Raw genomic sequence first — 14973 nt, forward strand, 5'->3', positions numbered from 1 at the left:
TGGTGACCCTACCTCGCGTGGAAGCCTCTTTTCTGGAAACCGAAACCGAGAATGGGATTTCCCACGAAAGCCTGACAACTGCACATCGGACCCGGTATTTTGGGGATAATCCACACCGCAGGTCTTGAGAGTTGGTAGCTGGCGCAAACAGTATTGCATATGCGCGTTGTTGCATCATTCCGTGATAGGCGGAAACGTATAAAAGGCACATAGATTAAGGCACCAAGGTAATTTCAGAGGTAAGACATGTCATGATTCTTTTATAGCATTTATTTAGAATTCAAAGTTAACCTAGTTATAATGTTAATTCTTTGCCGTGTGTAACGTTAATATGGGACTTGCAGAAAGAACAACATCATTATATGTCACTGAAGTGATTGACTCTTATGAGGTGTAGAGGTTAGGGTTAGGGTTAGCCTAGCATACAACTGTTGAAAGTTGATATGGGATGCAGACACGTCTTGAAATCGTCGAGGTTTCAAGAGGGCGAAACGTCGTCCCCCCTCACCTGTCACTCGATATTCCCGTCAGACAAACATGGGATAATTGCGATCCAAATGTGATCTGTCTGAAATAATTGAGATTACTCAAACACCGCTTTCTTTTCGATGGAGATAGATAGATTTCGATAGATTTCCGCTTTTCAGTTTCGCTTCCATCTTCCTTGATTGCTCAATTAAAGCTCTGCCGTAGCTTACCGTTTAAAACAGATTTATTGCTTGTGATAGCCTATCTCTTAGCTTATTTTTTCTTTACGACAGATGCTCAAATATAGACTATACGTATTTATAGCTACTAACAAAAGTTATCCCATTTTATTTATTCATCCAAATGTAACAGTTTTTCCAGCCATGTCTCAGTCCAAACCTCTGCTCATCCCGTGGCTGAGAAAGCAGATCGATAGTGGGCAGTACCCAGGTGTTGGCTGGACAAATCAGGAACGGACGGAGTTCTGCATCCCGTGGAAGCACGCGCTCAGACAGGACTCCTCGAGCGCCGACGTTCTCATATTCAAGGTAGGGTCACATTCCTCACCTGCCCCCCACTCCGCCCCCTCCTCACAAACCTACCGCCCCGCTTGACTCACCCACCCTTGTCACCCTCCTCCCCGCTCCCCTCCCTCCTCCCCCTCACCTCCTTCCTCCCCCTCCCCTCCTCCCCCTCACCTCTTCCACCCTCCTCCCTGCTCCCCTCCCTCCTCCCCCTCACCTCCCTCCTCCCCCTCCCCCCTCCCCTCCCCTCCCTCCTCCCCCTCACCTCTTCCACCCTCCTCCCCCTCCTCCCTCCTCCCCCTCCCCCTCACCTCTTCCTCCCTCCTCCCCCTCACCCCTTCCTCCCTCCTCCCCCTCACCTCTTCCTCCCTCCTCCCCCTCACCTCTTCCTCCCTCCTCCCCCTCACCTCTTCCTCCCTCCTCTCCCTCCCCCCTCCCCTCCCTCCTCCCCCTCACCTCCTTCCTCCCTCCTCCCCCTCCCCCCTCCCCTCCCTCCTCCCCCTCACCCCTTCCTCCCTCCTCCCCCTCCTCCCTCCTCCCTCCTCCCCCTCCCCCCTCCCTCCTCCCTCCTCCCCCTCACCTCCTTCCTCCCCCTCCCCCCTCCCCTCCCTCCTCCCCCTCACCTCTTCCTCCCTCCTCCCCCTCCCCACTCCCCTCCCTCCTCCCCCTCATCCCCTCTTCCCCCACTCCCACCTCACCCCCCCAGGCGTGGGCAGAGGCCAGTAGTGGCAAGGCTCAGGGAGACGCCTCTATCTGGAAGAGGAACTTCCGCGCCGCGCTGCGAGCCAAGGGCTTCCGCAACATCTGCGACAACAAGAACGATGCAGCCAACCCCCACAGAGTGTTCCGCTGGCCGGGCGACGCCCCGGCCGGGGGTGAGGAGAGGGAGGGGTTGGTGGGGGAGGAGAGGGAGGGTGTGGTGGGGGAGGAGAGGGAGGGGTTGGTGGGGGAGGAGAGGGAGGGTGTGGTGGGGGAGGAGAGGGAGGGTGTGGTGAGGAACGAGCGACAGGCGAGGAGGGGTTTAGGGGTGAGAAAGAGGGGTGAGGGGGAGAAGAAGATAGAGGAAGGAGGAGGGGTTGAGAGGTGAGGGGTGAGTAATAAACCATGTTTTAAATGACGGTGATTCACCTGAGACAACCTCTCTGTTTCCCTCAGCGATGCCTTGAGTCTTCTGGTCTTCCTTGAGGGTTTAACTGCAGTTCTCTGGGCGTATGTGAAGTGGTGATACTGCTTGTAAAAAGAGCTGTAGAAAGAAATCTGATTTGATCGGATGTCTTCCTTCTGAAGGTTCTCAGGAGCCTGCGGAAGCAGACCTGAACCAGGAGCCCCCTCTGGGTGGAGTGAGTACTACATGTTGATCATGAACCGGATCTGAGTGTTAAACACACCTACAGCAAGGTCCAAAACTCAGAGGCCACTACTTACACATGTCTGTCTTGCATTTGTTTAGGAAAGAACATTTTAAAGAAGTGCAATACAAATGCAAGATAAGATCAAACTATTTGAGTGAAGAGTTCTGTTTTTTTTTTTAAGAGGACATTTGAGAATATCCCTGTTGTACATACAGTATACTGTACGTACTGTTTATGTAGCTCCACATCATTAAGCTCATGAAATGTGACTGTGTTCCTCAGGGTCCAGAGGGACCGCGGGTCCATGCTGTTTACCTTCCGCAGAAGACGTTTACAGGTAACAGAACCTTCCGTGGTGTTTACAGTTAACTGAAACTCTCTCACAAACAAGCAACTGGAGATTATAAAACTGTAACTGACGATACTTTAAAGATGACTAAAAACTGATGTTTACACTCACGTTTGTTTTATGTAGTTTATAACATATTCACGCCTTTTTGGAGAATAGGGTGAACACGGTGTTAAATGTTGTATGATGGTGCTGTGTGTCTCCCAGGGGGAGATTTAACCAATGAGGAGCCAGATCTCCTGGAGTGCTGCCTGAATGGGTTAAACATCGTAGAACCCTCAGAAGGTACGGGGTTTGCCTTTCTGATCTGCCCGACTTGAGCTTAATTCAGAACAACATTACGAGAGTAACAAATAAATGAATAATTATAAATTAAAAAACATTCAGCGTTTGATCTTCCGGTGTCTTTTATCTTCTAACCACAGATGGACAAAATGATCAGATGTTTGAAGAGTTTCCAGGGCAACAGCCGTATCCAGAAACAATGGGAGCTGAGGGAGGAGTTGGGTTGCCGGGACAACCTGCTTACCCAATGGGTGAAGTGGTGGGCTTGGCCAGTGAGGAAGCGATGGTGACTCAGCTGGTCAGCACCATGTCCAGCACCATGGAAGATCATTTCAGTGAGTTACCTAGGCAACCACATTCATCACTTAGGCTACCACATATATCACCTAGGTAAGCACATCACCTAGGCCACTAAATCCATCACCTAGGCTACCACATCACCCAGGCCACTAAATCCATCACCTAGGCTACCACATCACCTAGGCCACTAAATCCATCACCTAGGCTACCACATCCCTCTAGGAATGATCAGCCAGTCAGAGCCACGTCAGAGCAAACATTTCACAACATATTTTATTGACATTTTAAAAACAAATAGATACAAAAAGGAATATACACCCCCGTCTCCCCGTCTCCCCCTCCACCCTGTCTCCCCCTCCACCCTGTCTCCCCCTCCACCCGTCTCCCCCTCCACCCCCGTCTCCCCCTCCACCCCCGTCTCCCCCTCCACCCCCGTCTCCCCCTCCACCCTGTCTCCCCCTCCACCCGTCTACCCCTCCACCCCCGTCTCCCCCTCCACCCCGTCTCCCCCTCCACCCCCGTTTCCCCCTCCACCCCCGTCTACCCCTCCACCCCCGTCTCCCCCTCCACCCGTCTACCCCTCCACCCTGTCTCCCCCTCCACCCTGTCTCCCCCTCCACCCCCGTCTACCCCTCCACCCTCGTCTGCAGAGACCCAGTTCAAGGTGTCTGTGTACTTCAGAGGGCAGAAGGTGTCTGAGCAGCTGGTGGAGAACGATGCCGGCTTCAGACTGGTCTACCGGTGAGCTTACCAGACACATCACAGACCCACAACAAACAAACAAACACCATGGCAACTGTCACACCCTGACGCTGTCTGCGTGTGCTTCTGCCAGGCCTGAGCTGACCCGGCCCGTGCGGGACCCCCTGTCGGGGCTGCACCTGGTGTCCCTGCCCACGGTCGGGCCCATGGTGGACCACAACCAGGCCCGGTTGACCCAGACCATCCTGGAAAACATGGGGGACGGGATGGAGGTGGGGGTGACGGGCTCCGTCATATATGGCTGGCGGAGAGGGGAGAGCAGGGCGTTCTGGAGCCTGTGTAAGTTCGACCACAGCCGGACGCCACAAGAGGTGTCCAAGAGGGAGCCCCAGCAACTGTACCTGGCCAAGGACTTCTTCTGGGGTGAGGAGGGGGATGGGAGGAAAGACAGGAAGAATGAAAACATGATATGAATAGACATATTATGAATAGGTGTAGGATGACTAGATAGATCATGAATATATAGATCATGAATGGGAGTCAGATGGCTGAGCGGTGAGGGAGTCGGGCTAGTAATCCGAAGGTTGCCAGTTCGATTCCCGGTCATGCCAACTGACGTTGTGTCCTTGGGCAAGGCACTTCACCCTGCTTGCCTCGGGGGAATGTCCCTGTACTTACTGTAAGTCGCTCTGGATAAGAGCGTCTGCTAAATGACTAAATGTAAATGTAAATGAATAGGTGTATCATTCCTAGTGTGACCCCCTGCACCCCAGGACTGCATCAGTTCATCAGCCAAGGCGGAGGTGATTCCCCCCCTATCTCTGTGTTTCTGTGTCTGGGAGAGAAGTGGCCCGACCCAGACACAAGGCCCTGGGAGAAGAAGCTGGTGACTGTGGAGGTGAGGGTGCTGCCGGAACCAAACACCAACACTTTAAGTTTCAACCTTCAAGCTGAGGAGCGAGGGGGGGGGGGGCTTGTGTTAACCCAGCAGGTGTTCCCCTCCCGGTCTTTCAGGTGGTGTTCACGTCTCTGGAGATGCTGAAGGAGATGGCCGTCAGGGGTGGCGCCTCCTCTCTGCAGTCGGTGGAACTGCAGCTGTCTCTGCAGGAGTCTCTACAGGAGTTTATGGAGTTGTGTTGAAGATGAACTGAAACACTCCAGCAATGAGCCATCACTGTTTCTTATATACTATTATTATAATTAGACCAATACGCTGTTCTTATTGGTCCAGAGAAGTTTTAAGAAGTCCACAAAACCTTTTGCAGACTTCTGAAAGTTCAACGAGGGTTGCCAAGTGGTTGCCTTGGAGATGTTGACAACATGGCGTCTGCTTTTTTGTGTTTCTCCCAGATTATTGTTGAATAAGAAACCAAATATGGACTTTGGACAGGTCTGAAAACGCATTTGTAAGCAGAGATTTGTTTAAACGTTTTAACAAATCAAAGGCGTTTGCAGACCTGTCAAAGTCCATATTTGGTTATGGCAACACAGAAAACAAAAAATCTCCATGAAACAACACAGCTCAGTTGCCTGGCAACGTAACCAACTGAACTTTTGTTTAATTTTTAGAGTTTAAAATGTGAATAAGAGTTGTGTGTTTTTTATATGGCATGATGTGAAATGTTATACAAGACTTGTAACAGTAATATTTGTAAAAACAAATCAAATTAAATGCAGCACAGAGAATTCAAGCAGCAAACTGGTAGCTTTCAACAACTTTATTTTCGAGGGCTATCTGTCTAGTGTCAACTATTGTGAGATGTAACATTGTGCATTTCATCTTAACATCTAACTCTTAATTAATTATGTCAAGGGTGTTCTGCAATCTTCATTCATAATTAACCATTAAGTAAATAAAACAGAAGTAAATGTAAAACAACATCACAAAACATAAATTTGGAACTGACATTTTTCCATTCCGTAATCTAACCATGTCACCAAATCCGTTCTTCTCCGACTCAAAAAGCCAATAAACAAATATCAAATATTTTAAAGTGTAGAAATATATATACACATAGATGGAGCTCTCTGTCTATCGTGTAGACACACAGCTTGTTCTACGGATGCTACTCCTCTATGTTGTCTAGGTCGTCGCTCTCTGCCCCGGACTCCCTCTCCTCTGATAGGCTGTCTCCCGGACACGCCATCGGCACCAGCTTACCCTCAGCATCCACTCCCATTGGCTGGAAGATCTTGTCCCTGGAAACCAGAAGGAAATGAAAAGACATTTTTCATTTTACAGATTTAGTCGATCATTTTATCCAGAGCGACAATAACAGAGCACAAGGAAAGCAATCAATCAATCATCAATGATGCAAACTTTTTTTTAAATAACTTTTTAATCTATTTTTTGAAATGTTTGCTCCCCCAAAAAAGTTTTTCAACTTTTGAAAAGAATAAAGAAAATGCTAAATATATATATTTTAATCCTTTTGAAACTTTTTTTCAAAACCTTTTTCAAATATTATTTTTTTCAAACCTGTTTTTCAAAACGTTTTATTTCAGACACAACATGACACAACATTTTTGTTGTTTTCTTGAAACATTTTTTTTTTTTTTTTACTGTTTAAGACTGTGACCTGTTAAAGACCTGCCAGAGACAGAGACTAAGACTGTGACCTGTTAAAGACCTGACAGAGACAGAGACTAAGACTGTGACCTGTTAAAGACCTGACAGAGACAGAGACTAAGACTGTGACCTGTTAAAGACCTGCCAGAGACTAAGACTGTGACCTGTTAAAGACCTGCCTGACAGAGACTCACCTGGTCAGCTTGTTGAACAGTACCACCAGCCTTTGCGCCTCCTCCTCCTTCTCCTCCTCCGTCATCCCCTCCATGGGGTCTGGCAGCTCCTCCTCCACGCGCCCTGTCACCGGGTTGACTCTACCTTTGACCTGGCGGTACTCCTCGGTGTCCGAGTCTGAGTCGCTGGAGTACTGGCCTCCTGTGCACTTTGACCTCTGACCTCCCAGGAGCCCCCTGGTGGCCAGGAGCCCCGCCGCGTTGCCGTAACCTGTGTACTTGACGAAGCGGCTCACTGCGGAAACACGGACGACAAGCGGGAAGGACAGTGATGGCATGATGTGAAGGGTTAGAGAGGAGAGGTGTGTTAGGAACATGATGATGATGTGAAGGGTTAGAGAGGAGAGGTGTGTTAGGAACATGATGATGATGTGAAGGGTTAGAGAGAAGAGGTGTGTTAGGAACATGATGATGTGAAGAGAAGGAAGAACTTAAAAAAAGCGTCTGCTAAAACGATTACCGTTCTCCTTGCACAGTACGAAGATGAGATCGGCAGCGCAGTGCTTCAGGTCGGTGTCCATGTGGGTCATGAGCCTGATCAACTTGCTCTTCACAGTAGAGCCCTCTTCTGGCCGGAGGCTGGCATCGCGTAGGGGAGGCAGGATCTGGTGTGTGTGTGGGGGGGTGGGGGGGGGGGGGGGGGGGGGATGTGAAGAGTCATCCTCACACCTGCTACGTAGATTATGCTGTCACCTGATGATCATCCAGTGTGTGCGTGTAGTGTGTGTGTGTGGCCAGGTGTGTGTGTGTGTGTGGCCAGGTGTGTGTGTGTGTGGCCAGGTGTGTGTGTGTGTGGCCAGGTGTGTGTGCGTGTAGTGTGTGTGTGTGGCCAGGTGTGTGTGCGTGTAGTGTGTGTGTGTGGCCAGGTGTGTGTGTGCTGTCTCACGTGGGTGCGGAGGTAGAGACGAGTCTCCCTGTGGGCCCTGCAGCTCTCAGTCAGCAGGTTCAGTATAGGGGTCAGCTTCTCCTTGACCTTCTCTCCCTGGGGAGAAACACACAGAACTATCACCCTGGGGAGACCCACACAGGACTATCACCCTGGGACCCACACAGGACTATCACCCTGGGGAGACCCACACAGGACTATCACCCTGGGGAGACCCACACAGGACTATCACCCTGGGGAGACCCACACAGGACTATCACCCTGGGACCCACACAGGACTATCACCCTGGGGAGACCCACACAGGACTATCACCCTGGGGAGACCCACACAGGACTATCACCCTGGGGAGACCCACACAGGACTATCACCCTGGGACCCACACAGGACTATCACCCTGGGTCCCACACAGGACTATCACCCTGGGGAGACCCACACAGGACTATCACCCTGGGACCCACACAGGACTATCACCCTGGGACCCACACAGGACTATCACCCTGGGGAGACCCACACAGGACTATCACCCTGGGGAGACCCACACAGGACTATCACCCTGGGACCCACACAGGACTATCACCCTGGGGAGACCCACACAGGACTATCACCCTGGGACCCACACAGAACTATCACCCTGGGGAGACCCACACAGGACTATCACCCTGGGGAGACCCACCCATCACAGCACTCTCTCCTCTCTTTCTCTCTCTCCTCTCCATCTCTCTCTGTCCCCCATCTCTCTCCCCCCTCTCCATCTCCACCAACCCTCCTCTCACACTGTCCAGGCGTCTCTCCATGACGAGCATGAGTGCGTGGACACAGTCCATGTTGACCCCCTGGCTCTGCTGGGAGAGCGTCTCCAGAGGCACGGCCAGCAGCACATCCAGACAAGGGAGGGGCAGCGCAGAGAGCAGGTTCACCGTGTGGCTGAGAGAGCGGGAGGAGAGGGGGAGGAAGGGGGAGGAGAGGGGGAGGAAGGGGGAGAGAGAGGGGGAGGAGAGGGGGAGAGAGAGGGGGGTGTCAAGGGGTGAGAACGTGACAGATAGTGATGGTAACCAGGACTCCCCCTCTCTCCCCTCCAGGTGCCACATCATCCCCACTCCTCCCCCTCTCTCTCCTCCAGTCCTCCCCCCTTCCCTCTCCTCTCACCCCTGCAAGTTGTTGGTGTCCTCCTGCTCCTCGCAGGGCTGCATCAGGCAGAAGCGCAGAACGGCCACCAGGTGGCGATAGAGAGCTGCATCTTCCTGTCAGAGGGATGGGGAGAGCAAGAGTTATCACTGTGTTAAAGAGTAACTACACTCACACCGAAACAACAAGTGTTGGTGGTTAGTAACACTTCAAAGCACCAAACTCAGGTCTACTTCATAGCTACGTCCTCGTGTACCTATATGCCCCCATTAGACAGCTACAACCACTAGTCAGCTAGCCCCGTTAGACTGCTACAACCACTAGTCAGCTAGCCCCGTTAGACTGCTACAACCACTAGTCAGCTAGCCCCGTTAGACTGCTACAACCACTAGTCAGCTAGCCCCGTTAGACTGCTACAACCACTAGTCAGCTAGCCCCGTTAGACAGCTACAACCACTAGTCAGCTAGCCCCGTTAGACAGCTACAACCACTAGTCAGCTAGCCCCGTTAGACTGCTACAACCACTAGTCAGCTAGCCCCGTTAGACAGCTACAACCACTAGTCAGCTAGCCCCGTTAGACTGCTACAACCACTAGTCAGCTAGCCCCGTTAGACTGCTACAACCACTAGTCAGCTAGCCCCGTTAGACTGCTACAACCACTAGTCAGCTAGCCCCGTTAGACTGCTACAACCACTAGTCAGCTAGCCCCGTTAGACAGCTACAACCACTAGTCAGCTAGCCCTGTTAGACTGCTACAACCACTAGTCAGCTAGCCCCGTTAGACAGCTACAACCACTAGTCAGCTAGCCCCGTTAGACTGCTACAACCACTAGTCAGCTAGCCCCGTTAGACTGCTACAACCACTAGTCAGCTAGCCCCGTTAGACTGCTACAACCACTAGTCTGCTAGCCCCGTTAGACTGCTACAACCACTAGTCAGCTAGTCCCGTTAGACTGCTACAACCACTAGTCTGCTAGCCCCGTTAGACTGCTACAACCACTAGTCAGCTAGCCCCGTTAGACTGCTACAACCACTAGTCAGCTAGCCCCGTTAGACTGCTACAACCACTAGTCTGCTAGCCCCGTTAGACTGCTACAACCACTAGTCAGCTAGCCCCGTTAGACTGCTACAACCACTAGTCAGCTAGCCCCGTTAGACTGCTACAACCACTAATCAGCTATCCCCGTTAGACTGCTACAACCACTAGTCAGCTAGCCCCGTTAGACTGCTACAACCACTAGTCAGCTAGCCCCGTTAGACTGCTACAACCACTAGTCAGCTAGCCCCGTTAGACAGCTACAACCACTAGTCAGCTAGCCCCGTTAGACTGCTACAACCACTAGTCAGCTAGCCCCGTTAGACTGCTACAACCACTAGTCAGCTAGCCCCGTTAGACTGCTACAACCACTAGTCAGCTAGCCCCGTTAGACTGCTACAACCACTAGTCAGCTAGCCCCGTTAGACTGCTACAACCACTAGTCAGCTAGCCCCGTTAGACTGCTACAACCACTAGTCAGCTAGCCCCGTTAGACTGCTACAACCACTAGTCAGCTAGCCCCGTTAGACTGCTACAACCACTAGTCAGCTATCCCCGTTAGACTGCTACAACCACTAGTCAGCTAGCCCCGTTAGACAGCTACAACCACTAGTCTGCTAGCCCTACTGGACAGCTAGCCCTACTAGACAAATACCCCCACTACTCAGCTAGCCCTACTGGACAGCTAGCCCTACTGGACAGCTAGCCCTACTAGACAGCTAACCCCCCTGGACAGCTAGCCCCACTGGACAGCTAGCCCCACTAGTCAGCTAGCCCCACTAGTCAGCTAGCCCTACTGGACAGCTAGCCCTACTAGACAGCTAGCCCCACTGGACAGCTAGCCCCACTGGACAGCTAGCCCCACTAGTCAGCTAGCCCCACTAGTCAGCTAGCCCTACTGGACAGCTAGCCCTACTGAGACACTCCCATCCCAGGCCAGGTAAAGACCCACCTGGTCAGGCTCCAGTCTGTGGGTGCAGTAGGTGATGTTGAAGAGGACCTTGAGTATCTCCACTGCCCGCTGGTACGCCTCCTGGGGGACAGGGGGCGCTGTGGGCTCCAGCAGCACCTCGTACTGAGTCTTCCACTGCACACACAGACACTGCTCCAGAGCCGTGGTCAGCACCGACACCCCGCCCTCCTAAGGGGGGGCCAGCCCAGGGGCCGAGGATGAGGAACACGGAGACTGTGGTTAGTTGAGCCTGTTTGTGTTGTGTGTGTTGTATGTGTTGAGTCTAAAAGTGTCTGTTAAAGTCATGGTGTGGGGTTTGAGTTGTGGTTGGTGTGTGTAGTTTCGCCCTTCTCTATCCTGCTCTGTGTGTAGCTTTGGATAAAAGCAGAATCAAAAACACGTTAGATTGAATAATGAAAAAAGTCAAATTCCTCCGTACCTGAAGCATCTGAGCTCTCAGCTCTGGTCTCAGAGCCGTGAGCAGGAACATCAGCCGTAGCTCATAGAACTGCCCACTGGGGGGCGCTGGCATGATGGTGCCCTTGGCCATTCTGTCTAAAACACCTGATAAGATCCTGTACAAGACAGAGGAACTGTATGAAATGGAGAGGGCTGCACACATGTGCGTGTATGTGTGTTAGTGACGCTCATCATCATCATCCACTAATTAAACCTGTTGCATAGCGTGTTAAGCTAAAGATGGTAACTATGGAAACTATTGAAGCATCACAAGTGCGTGTGTACCTGAGACTGCTAAACCTCTCCTGTGCCCAGGTGCTGTTGTAAACCACGTTACACAGAATCTTCAGCGCCTCCTTCCTCTGCGCTCCCTCCTCACCCTCCTCCTCCCCCCTCCTCCCCCTCCTCCTCCTCCCCCTCCTCTCTCTTTTTCTCCACTCTGCTCTGTCTGCGGTCCTTCTTTCCCCGGGCGAGCGCTGCGTGGACCTCGGAGCGACGGCTGCTGTTGGCGCTGCCGCTCCGGCTCTCGTGCTCCCCGCTGCCGTCCTGCTCCCCGCTGTTAGTGTTGCTCACGTTGCTCTCCGCGTCGTCTGCCCCGCCCTCGGCGCAGCACCCCTCCCCCTCCTCCCCCTCCTCCTCCTGCTCCTCCTGGCCACTCTCCAGCCACGCCGCTTTAGCTACGCTGCTGTGTCTCGCTTTGGCCTCCGCGAGCGTTGCCATGACGTCCTCGTAGAGGTCGGAGTCGAGGTCGTTGTTGCCGTCCTGAGGCGCCGTGTTGGAGGTCACACCGGCAAGTTTCGCCAGGGTGAGGATGGCAGAGTCGGTGAGCAGGGGGGTCAAAACCTTTTTGTCCCTGGAGAGGATCCGTAGGGTGCGTAGACAGACTCTGAGGCCGCCAGGTTGGGTCTCTGCTTGGATGTACCGCATCAGGACAGTAGTCAAACTCTGACAAACAACAAAACACAGAGAAGAAGACATTGGCCGCTGAACAAAATTGCTTTCATCCGTCATTATGTTTTGCGTGTTCACTGCAGCCTCAGGGTCTAGTATTTCTAAAAAGACCCAGACACCACTGGGTTTTCTAAATGGTGGTTCTGACCAACAGGAAGTGACATTCAGGAAGTGACATACAGCAAGTGACAAACAGGAAGGGATGTCATCAGATACCTGTCGGAGGACGATGTAATGGTCCTCCATGCTGTCATCACAGTCGGAGTCGGAGTCGTCCTCGTAATCACGGACTTTGTTCTTTCTGAACTGGAGGGGAGACAGACACACAGGTGTGAAAGTGGAGCTCAGTGACCCAGACCAGACCAGACCAACTGAGCTTTCACTGGCAGCCACGTGTGAGGTGGCCTATAGAACACACAGGACACTAAGACTTGTGTCTTAAACAAATGAATCTCCATCAGAAATGAGAACCCTTGTCTCTTTGTCGTTTTTTCTCCAGCTACACGATTAGTAAAACCTTCACTGTGACGGCATGCAAACATATACCATACCTCCTCAAGTTCTCTTTGCTGCGGTCCGACCAATCACATTTGGAGGGGGCGGGGTGAGCAAACGAGCAGAGAGAGATAGTGAATATGAAATATGGAACACAGTGTGCCTAATCAAACCCAGACTGTGAGTGTGAGGATCATTGTGGCACTCTGCAGGCACGGGGACAGCTGAACGAGCCATGGGGATGTTGGAAGCAGCACGAGGCTTTGGGCTCATTATTGAATTACTCTGGTCTGGCTCAATCCCCCTGAGCAGGCAAGAGAGGGGATCAGGGACAACTGAGACAGCACAACCTCTAATCACAGCTCTCCTGGGGGGAGAGGTGGGAGGAAAGGAGAAGGAGAGGGGAGAGGGCAAGGGGAAAGGTGAGGTGGAGGGAGAAGGAGGCAGGGGGCAGGAGTGAGTAGAGGAGGGGGGGTGAGGAGAGGACGTCAGGAGGAGGGCCAGGGGAAAATAAGGGTAAAGAGGAAGAAGAGGGGGAGGGAGGGGAGAGAAGGGGTAGCAGTGGGTGAGACAGGGTCAGATGATGTCATCGTGTGTGGTAGCGTGAGAGGGAGGAAGCCAGGGAGGTAGCTGGATTCAACATGCATGAAACCTACTTTTCTCCTGTTCCTCTCCTCTGCATCATAGAAGAAACACTGAGCATACTGGGAGAGAGAGAGTGGAAGAGAGAGAGATAGAGAGAGATAAGGGGGAGAGGGGAGAGAGAGGGATGAAGAGAGAGATAGAGAGAGAGGGTGGGGAGAGGGGAGAGAGAGGGATGAAGAGAGAGAGATAGAGAGGGATGAAGAGAGAAAGATAAAGAGAGAGGGGGGAGAGGGGAGAGGGGAGAGAGAGGGATGAAGAGAGAGATAGAGAGGGATGAAGAGAGAGAGATAGAGAGAGAGGGGGGAGAGGGGGAGAGAGAGGGATGAAGAGCGAGAGATAGAGAGAGAGGGGGGAGAGAGAGGGATGAAGAGAGAAAGATAGAGATAGAAGGGGAGAGAGAGGGACGAAGAGAGAGAGGGGAGGGAGGGAGAGATGGTCAGTGAGAAAGAAAACTGGGTGAGTTAAATTCATCAGACCCTAACGACAGTGTTGAGGCTGGGTCTGGGTGACAGCTGGTTTTACCTCTCTGTTGAAGGCCTGGAGTATGGTCTCAACACCACCCTCATCCCCCTGTCTGATACACTGGATAATCCCCTCCACGTCAAGGTCCATGCTTCACACACATACAGACACACAAACACACACACGTATACACACACGTACACACACACGCCATAAACAAATTACAGTTACACATTAGGTACAAAACTATGGTAGGATTGAGCTACACCAGGAGTATAACAACATAACATCTACACACAGGTGTATCAGCCGCCGCCGTGACAACTGTGAAAATGGAACACGGCATGTAGAACTCAGAACATAGAACACAGAATATGATTGTAAATTGTAAGCATGTATGGATTTTCTGTCACATTCCAATGAATCTAATTACAAATAACACGTAATTACACAGCCATTTGGCCTAGTATTATGTACAGAATGTCATAACCAATCCACATGGATTGATTCTTACCTACTTTATCGCAAGTTAAGAGTATAGTCAGTAAATGCCGTCAACCAAGGAGTCTTGAGCGTTCCGGCCGTGGTTCAGCTTGGTCACCCTGTTCCACCGCGCTCCCTTCAGATCAGATCCACCAAATATTGTTTTTTCCCTTTTAGTTCTCTCAATCCTTCCTCTATCTCTCTCGACCTCTGTCTATCATCGCTCTCTCCCTCCCTCACTTTCTCTCTCTCCCTCTCTCTAATCCTGGAGAGATGCAGCCATGGAGCATTTATTGTTATAATCCACTAATGGACTTTCAGTCTCTCTCAGTACTGACCCCGATAACCTTATACAGATTTACAGATCTGAGCAGGTCTCTCTCTCTATCCTCTCCTCTCCTTAACCTCTCCTCTCCCTTCATTTCTCTCTCTCCTCTCCTCAACCTCTCCTCTCCCTTCATTTCTCTCTCTCCTCTCCTCAACCTCTCCTCTTCCTTCATTTCTCTCTCTCTCTCCTCAACCTCTCCTCTCCCTTCATTTCTCTCTCTCCTCTCCTCAACCTCTCCTCTCCCTTCATTTCTGTCTCTCCTCAACCTCTCCTCTCCCTTCATTTCTGTCTCTCCTCTCCTACACCTCTCCCTTCATTTCTCTCTCATCTCCCTCCTGTCTTCTGTCACTTTGATCAGTTCTTCACA

General features: G+C 51.7%; 2 protein-coding genes across 4 annotated transcripts; one reads left to right on the forward strand and one right to left on the reverse strand.

Moving 5' to 3' along the window:
• Nucleotides 1-52: 52 nt before the first annotated feature.
• Nucleotides 53-6297, forward strand: irf3 (interferon regulatory factor 3). Of its 3 annotated transcripts, none has more exons than XM_067244684.1 (11): nucleotides 53-239; nucleotides 841-1016; nucleotides 1699-1867; nucleotides 2280-2332; nucleotides 2627-2681; nucleotides 2901-2978; nucleotides 3119-3313; nucleotides 3929-4019; nucleotides 4114-4403; nucleotides 4754-4878; nucleotides 4995-6296. In XM_067244684.1, exons 2-11 carry the CDS (start codon nucleotides 852-854, stop codon nucleotides 5118-5120), a joined length of 1347 nt encoding a protein of 448 aa, XP_067100785.1. In that variant the 5' UTR covers nucleotides 53-239; nucleotides 841-851; the 3' UTR covers nucleotides 5121-6296. The 3 variants fall into 3 exon arrangements, with proteins under 3 accessions (XP_067100785.1, XP_067100784.1, XP_067100786.1); XM_067244683.1 differs by having other exon boundaries at nucleotides 850-1016; XM_067244685.1 differs by lacking the exon at nucleotides 2901-2978 and having other exon boundaries at nucleotides 850-1016; nucleotides 4995-6297.
• Nucleotides 5957-13945, reverse strand: si:dkey-94f20.4 (synembryn-A). The gene is given in 13 exon segments (XM_067244682.1): nucleotides 5957-6179; nucleotides 6744-7017; nucleotides 7243-7387; nucleotides 7669-7764; nucleotides 8443-8593; nucleotides 8816-8910; nucleotides 10769-10972; nucleotides 11223-11358; nucleotides 11528-11637; nucleotides 11639-12187; nucleotides 12410-12499; nucleotides 13345-13392; nucleotides 13856-13945. Coding segments are annotated over 13 exon segments (2121 nt in total). The 3' UTR covers nucleotides 5957-6046.
• Between the last annotated feature and the right edge of the window lie 1028 nt (nucleotides 13946-14973).

Source organism: Osmerus mordax, chromosome 10 (genome assembly GCF_038355195.1).
Source record: "Osmerus mordax isolate fOsmMor3 chromosome 10, fOsmMor3.pri, whole genome shotgun sequence".
Taxonomy (NCBI): Eukaryota; Metazoa; Chordata; class Actinopteri; order Osmeriformes; family Osmeridae; genus Osmerus; species Osmerus mordax.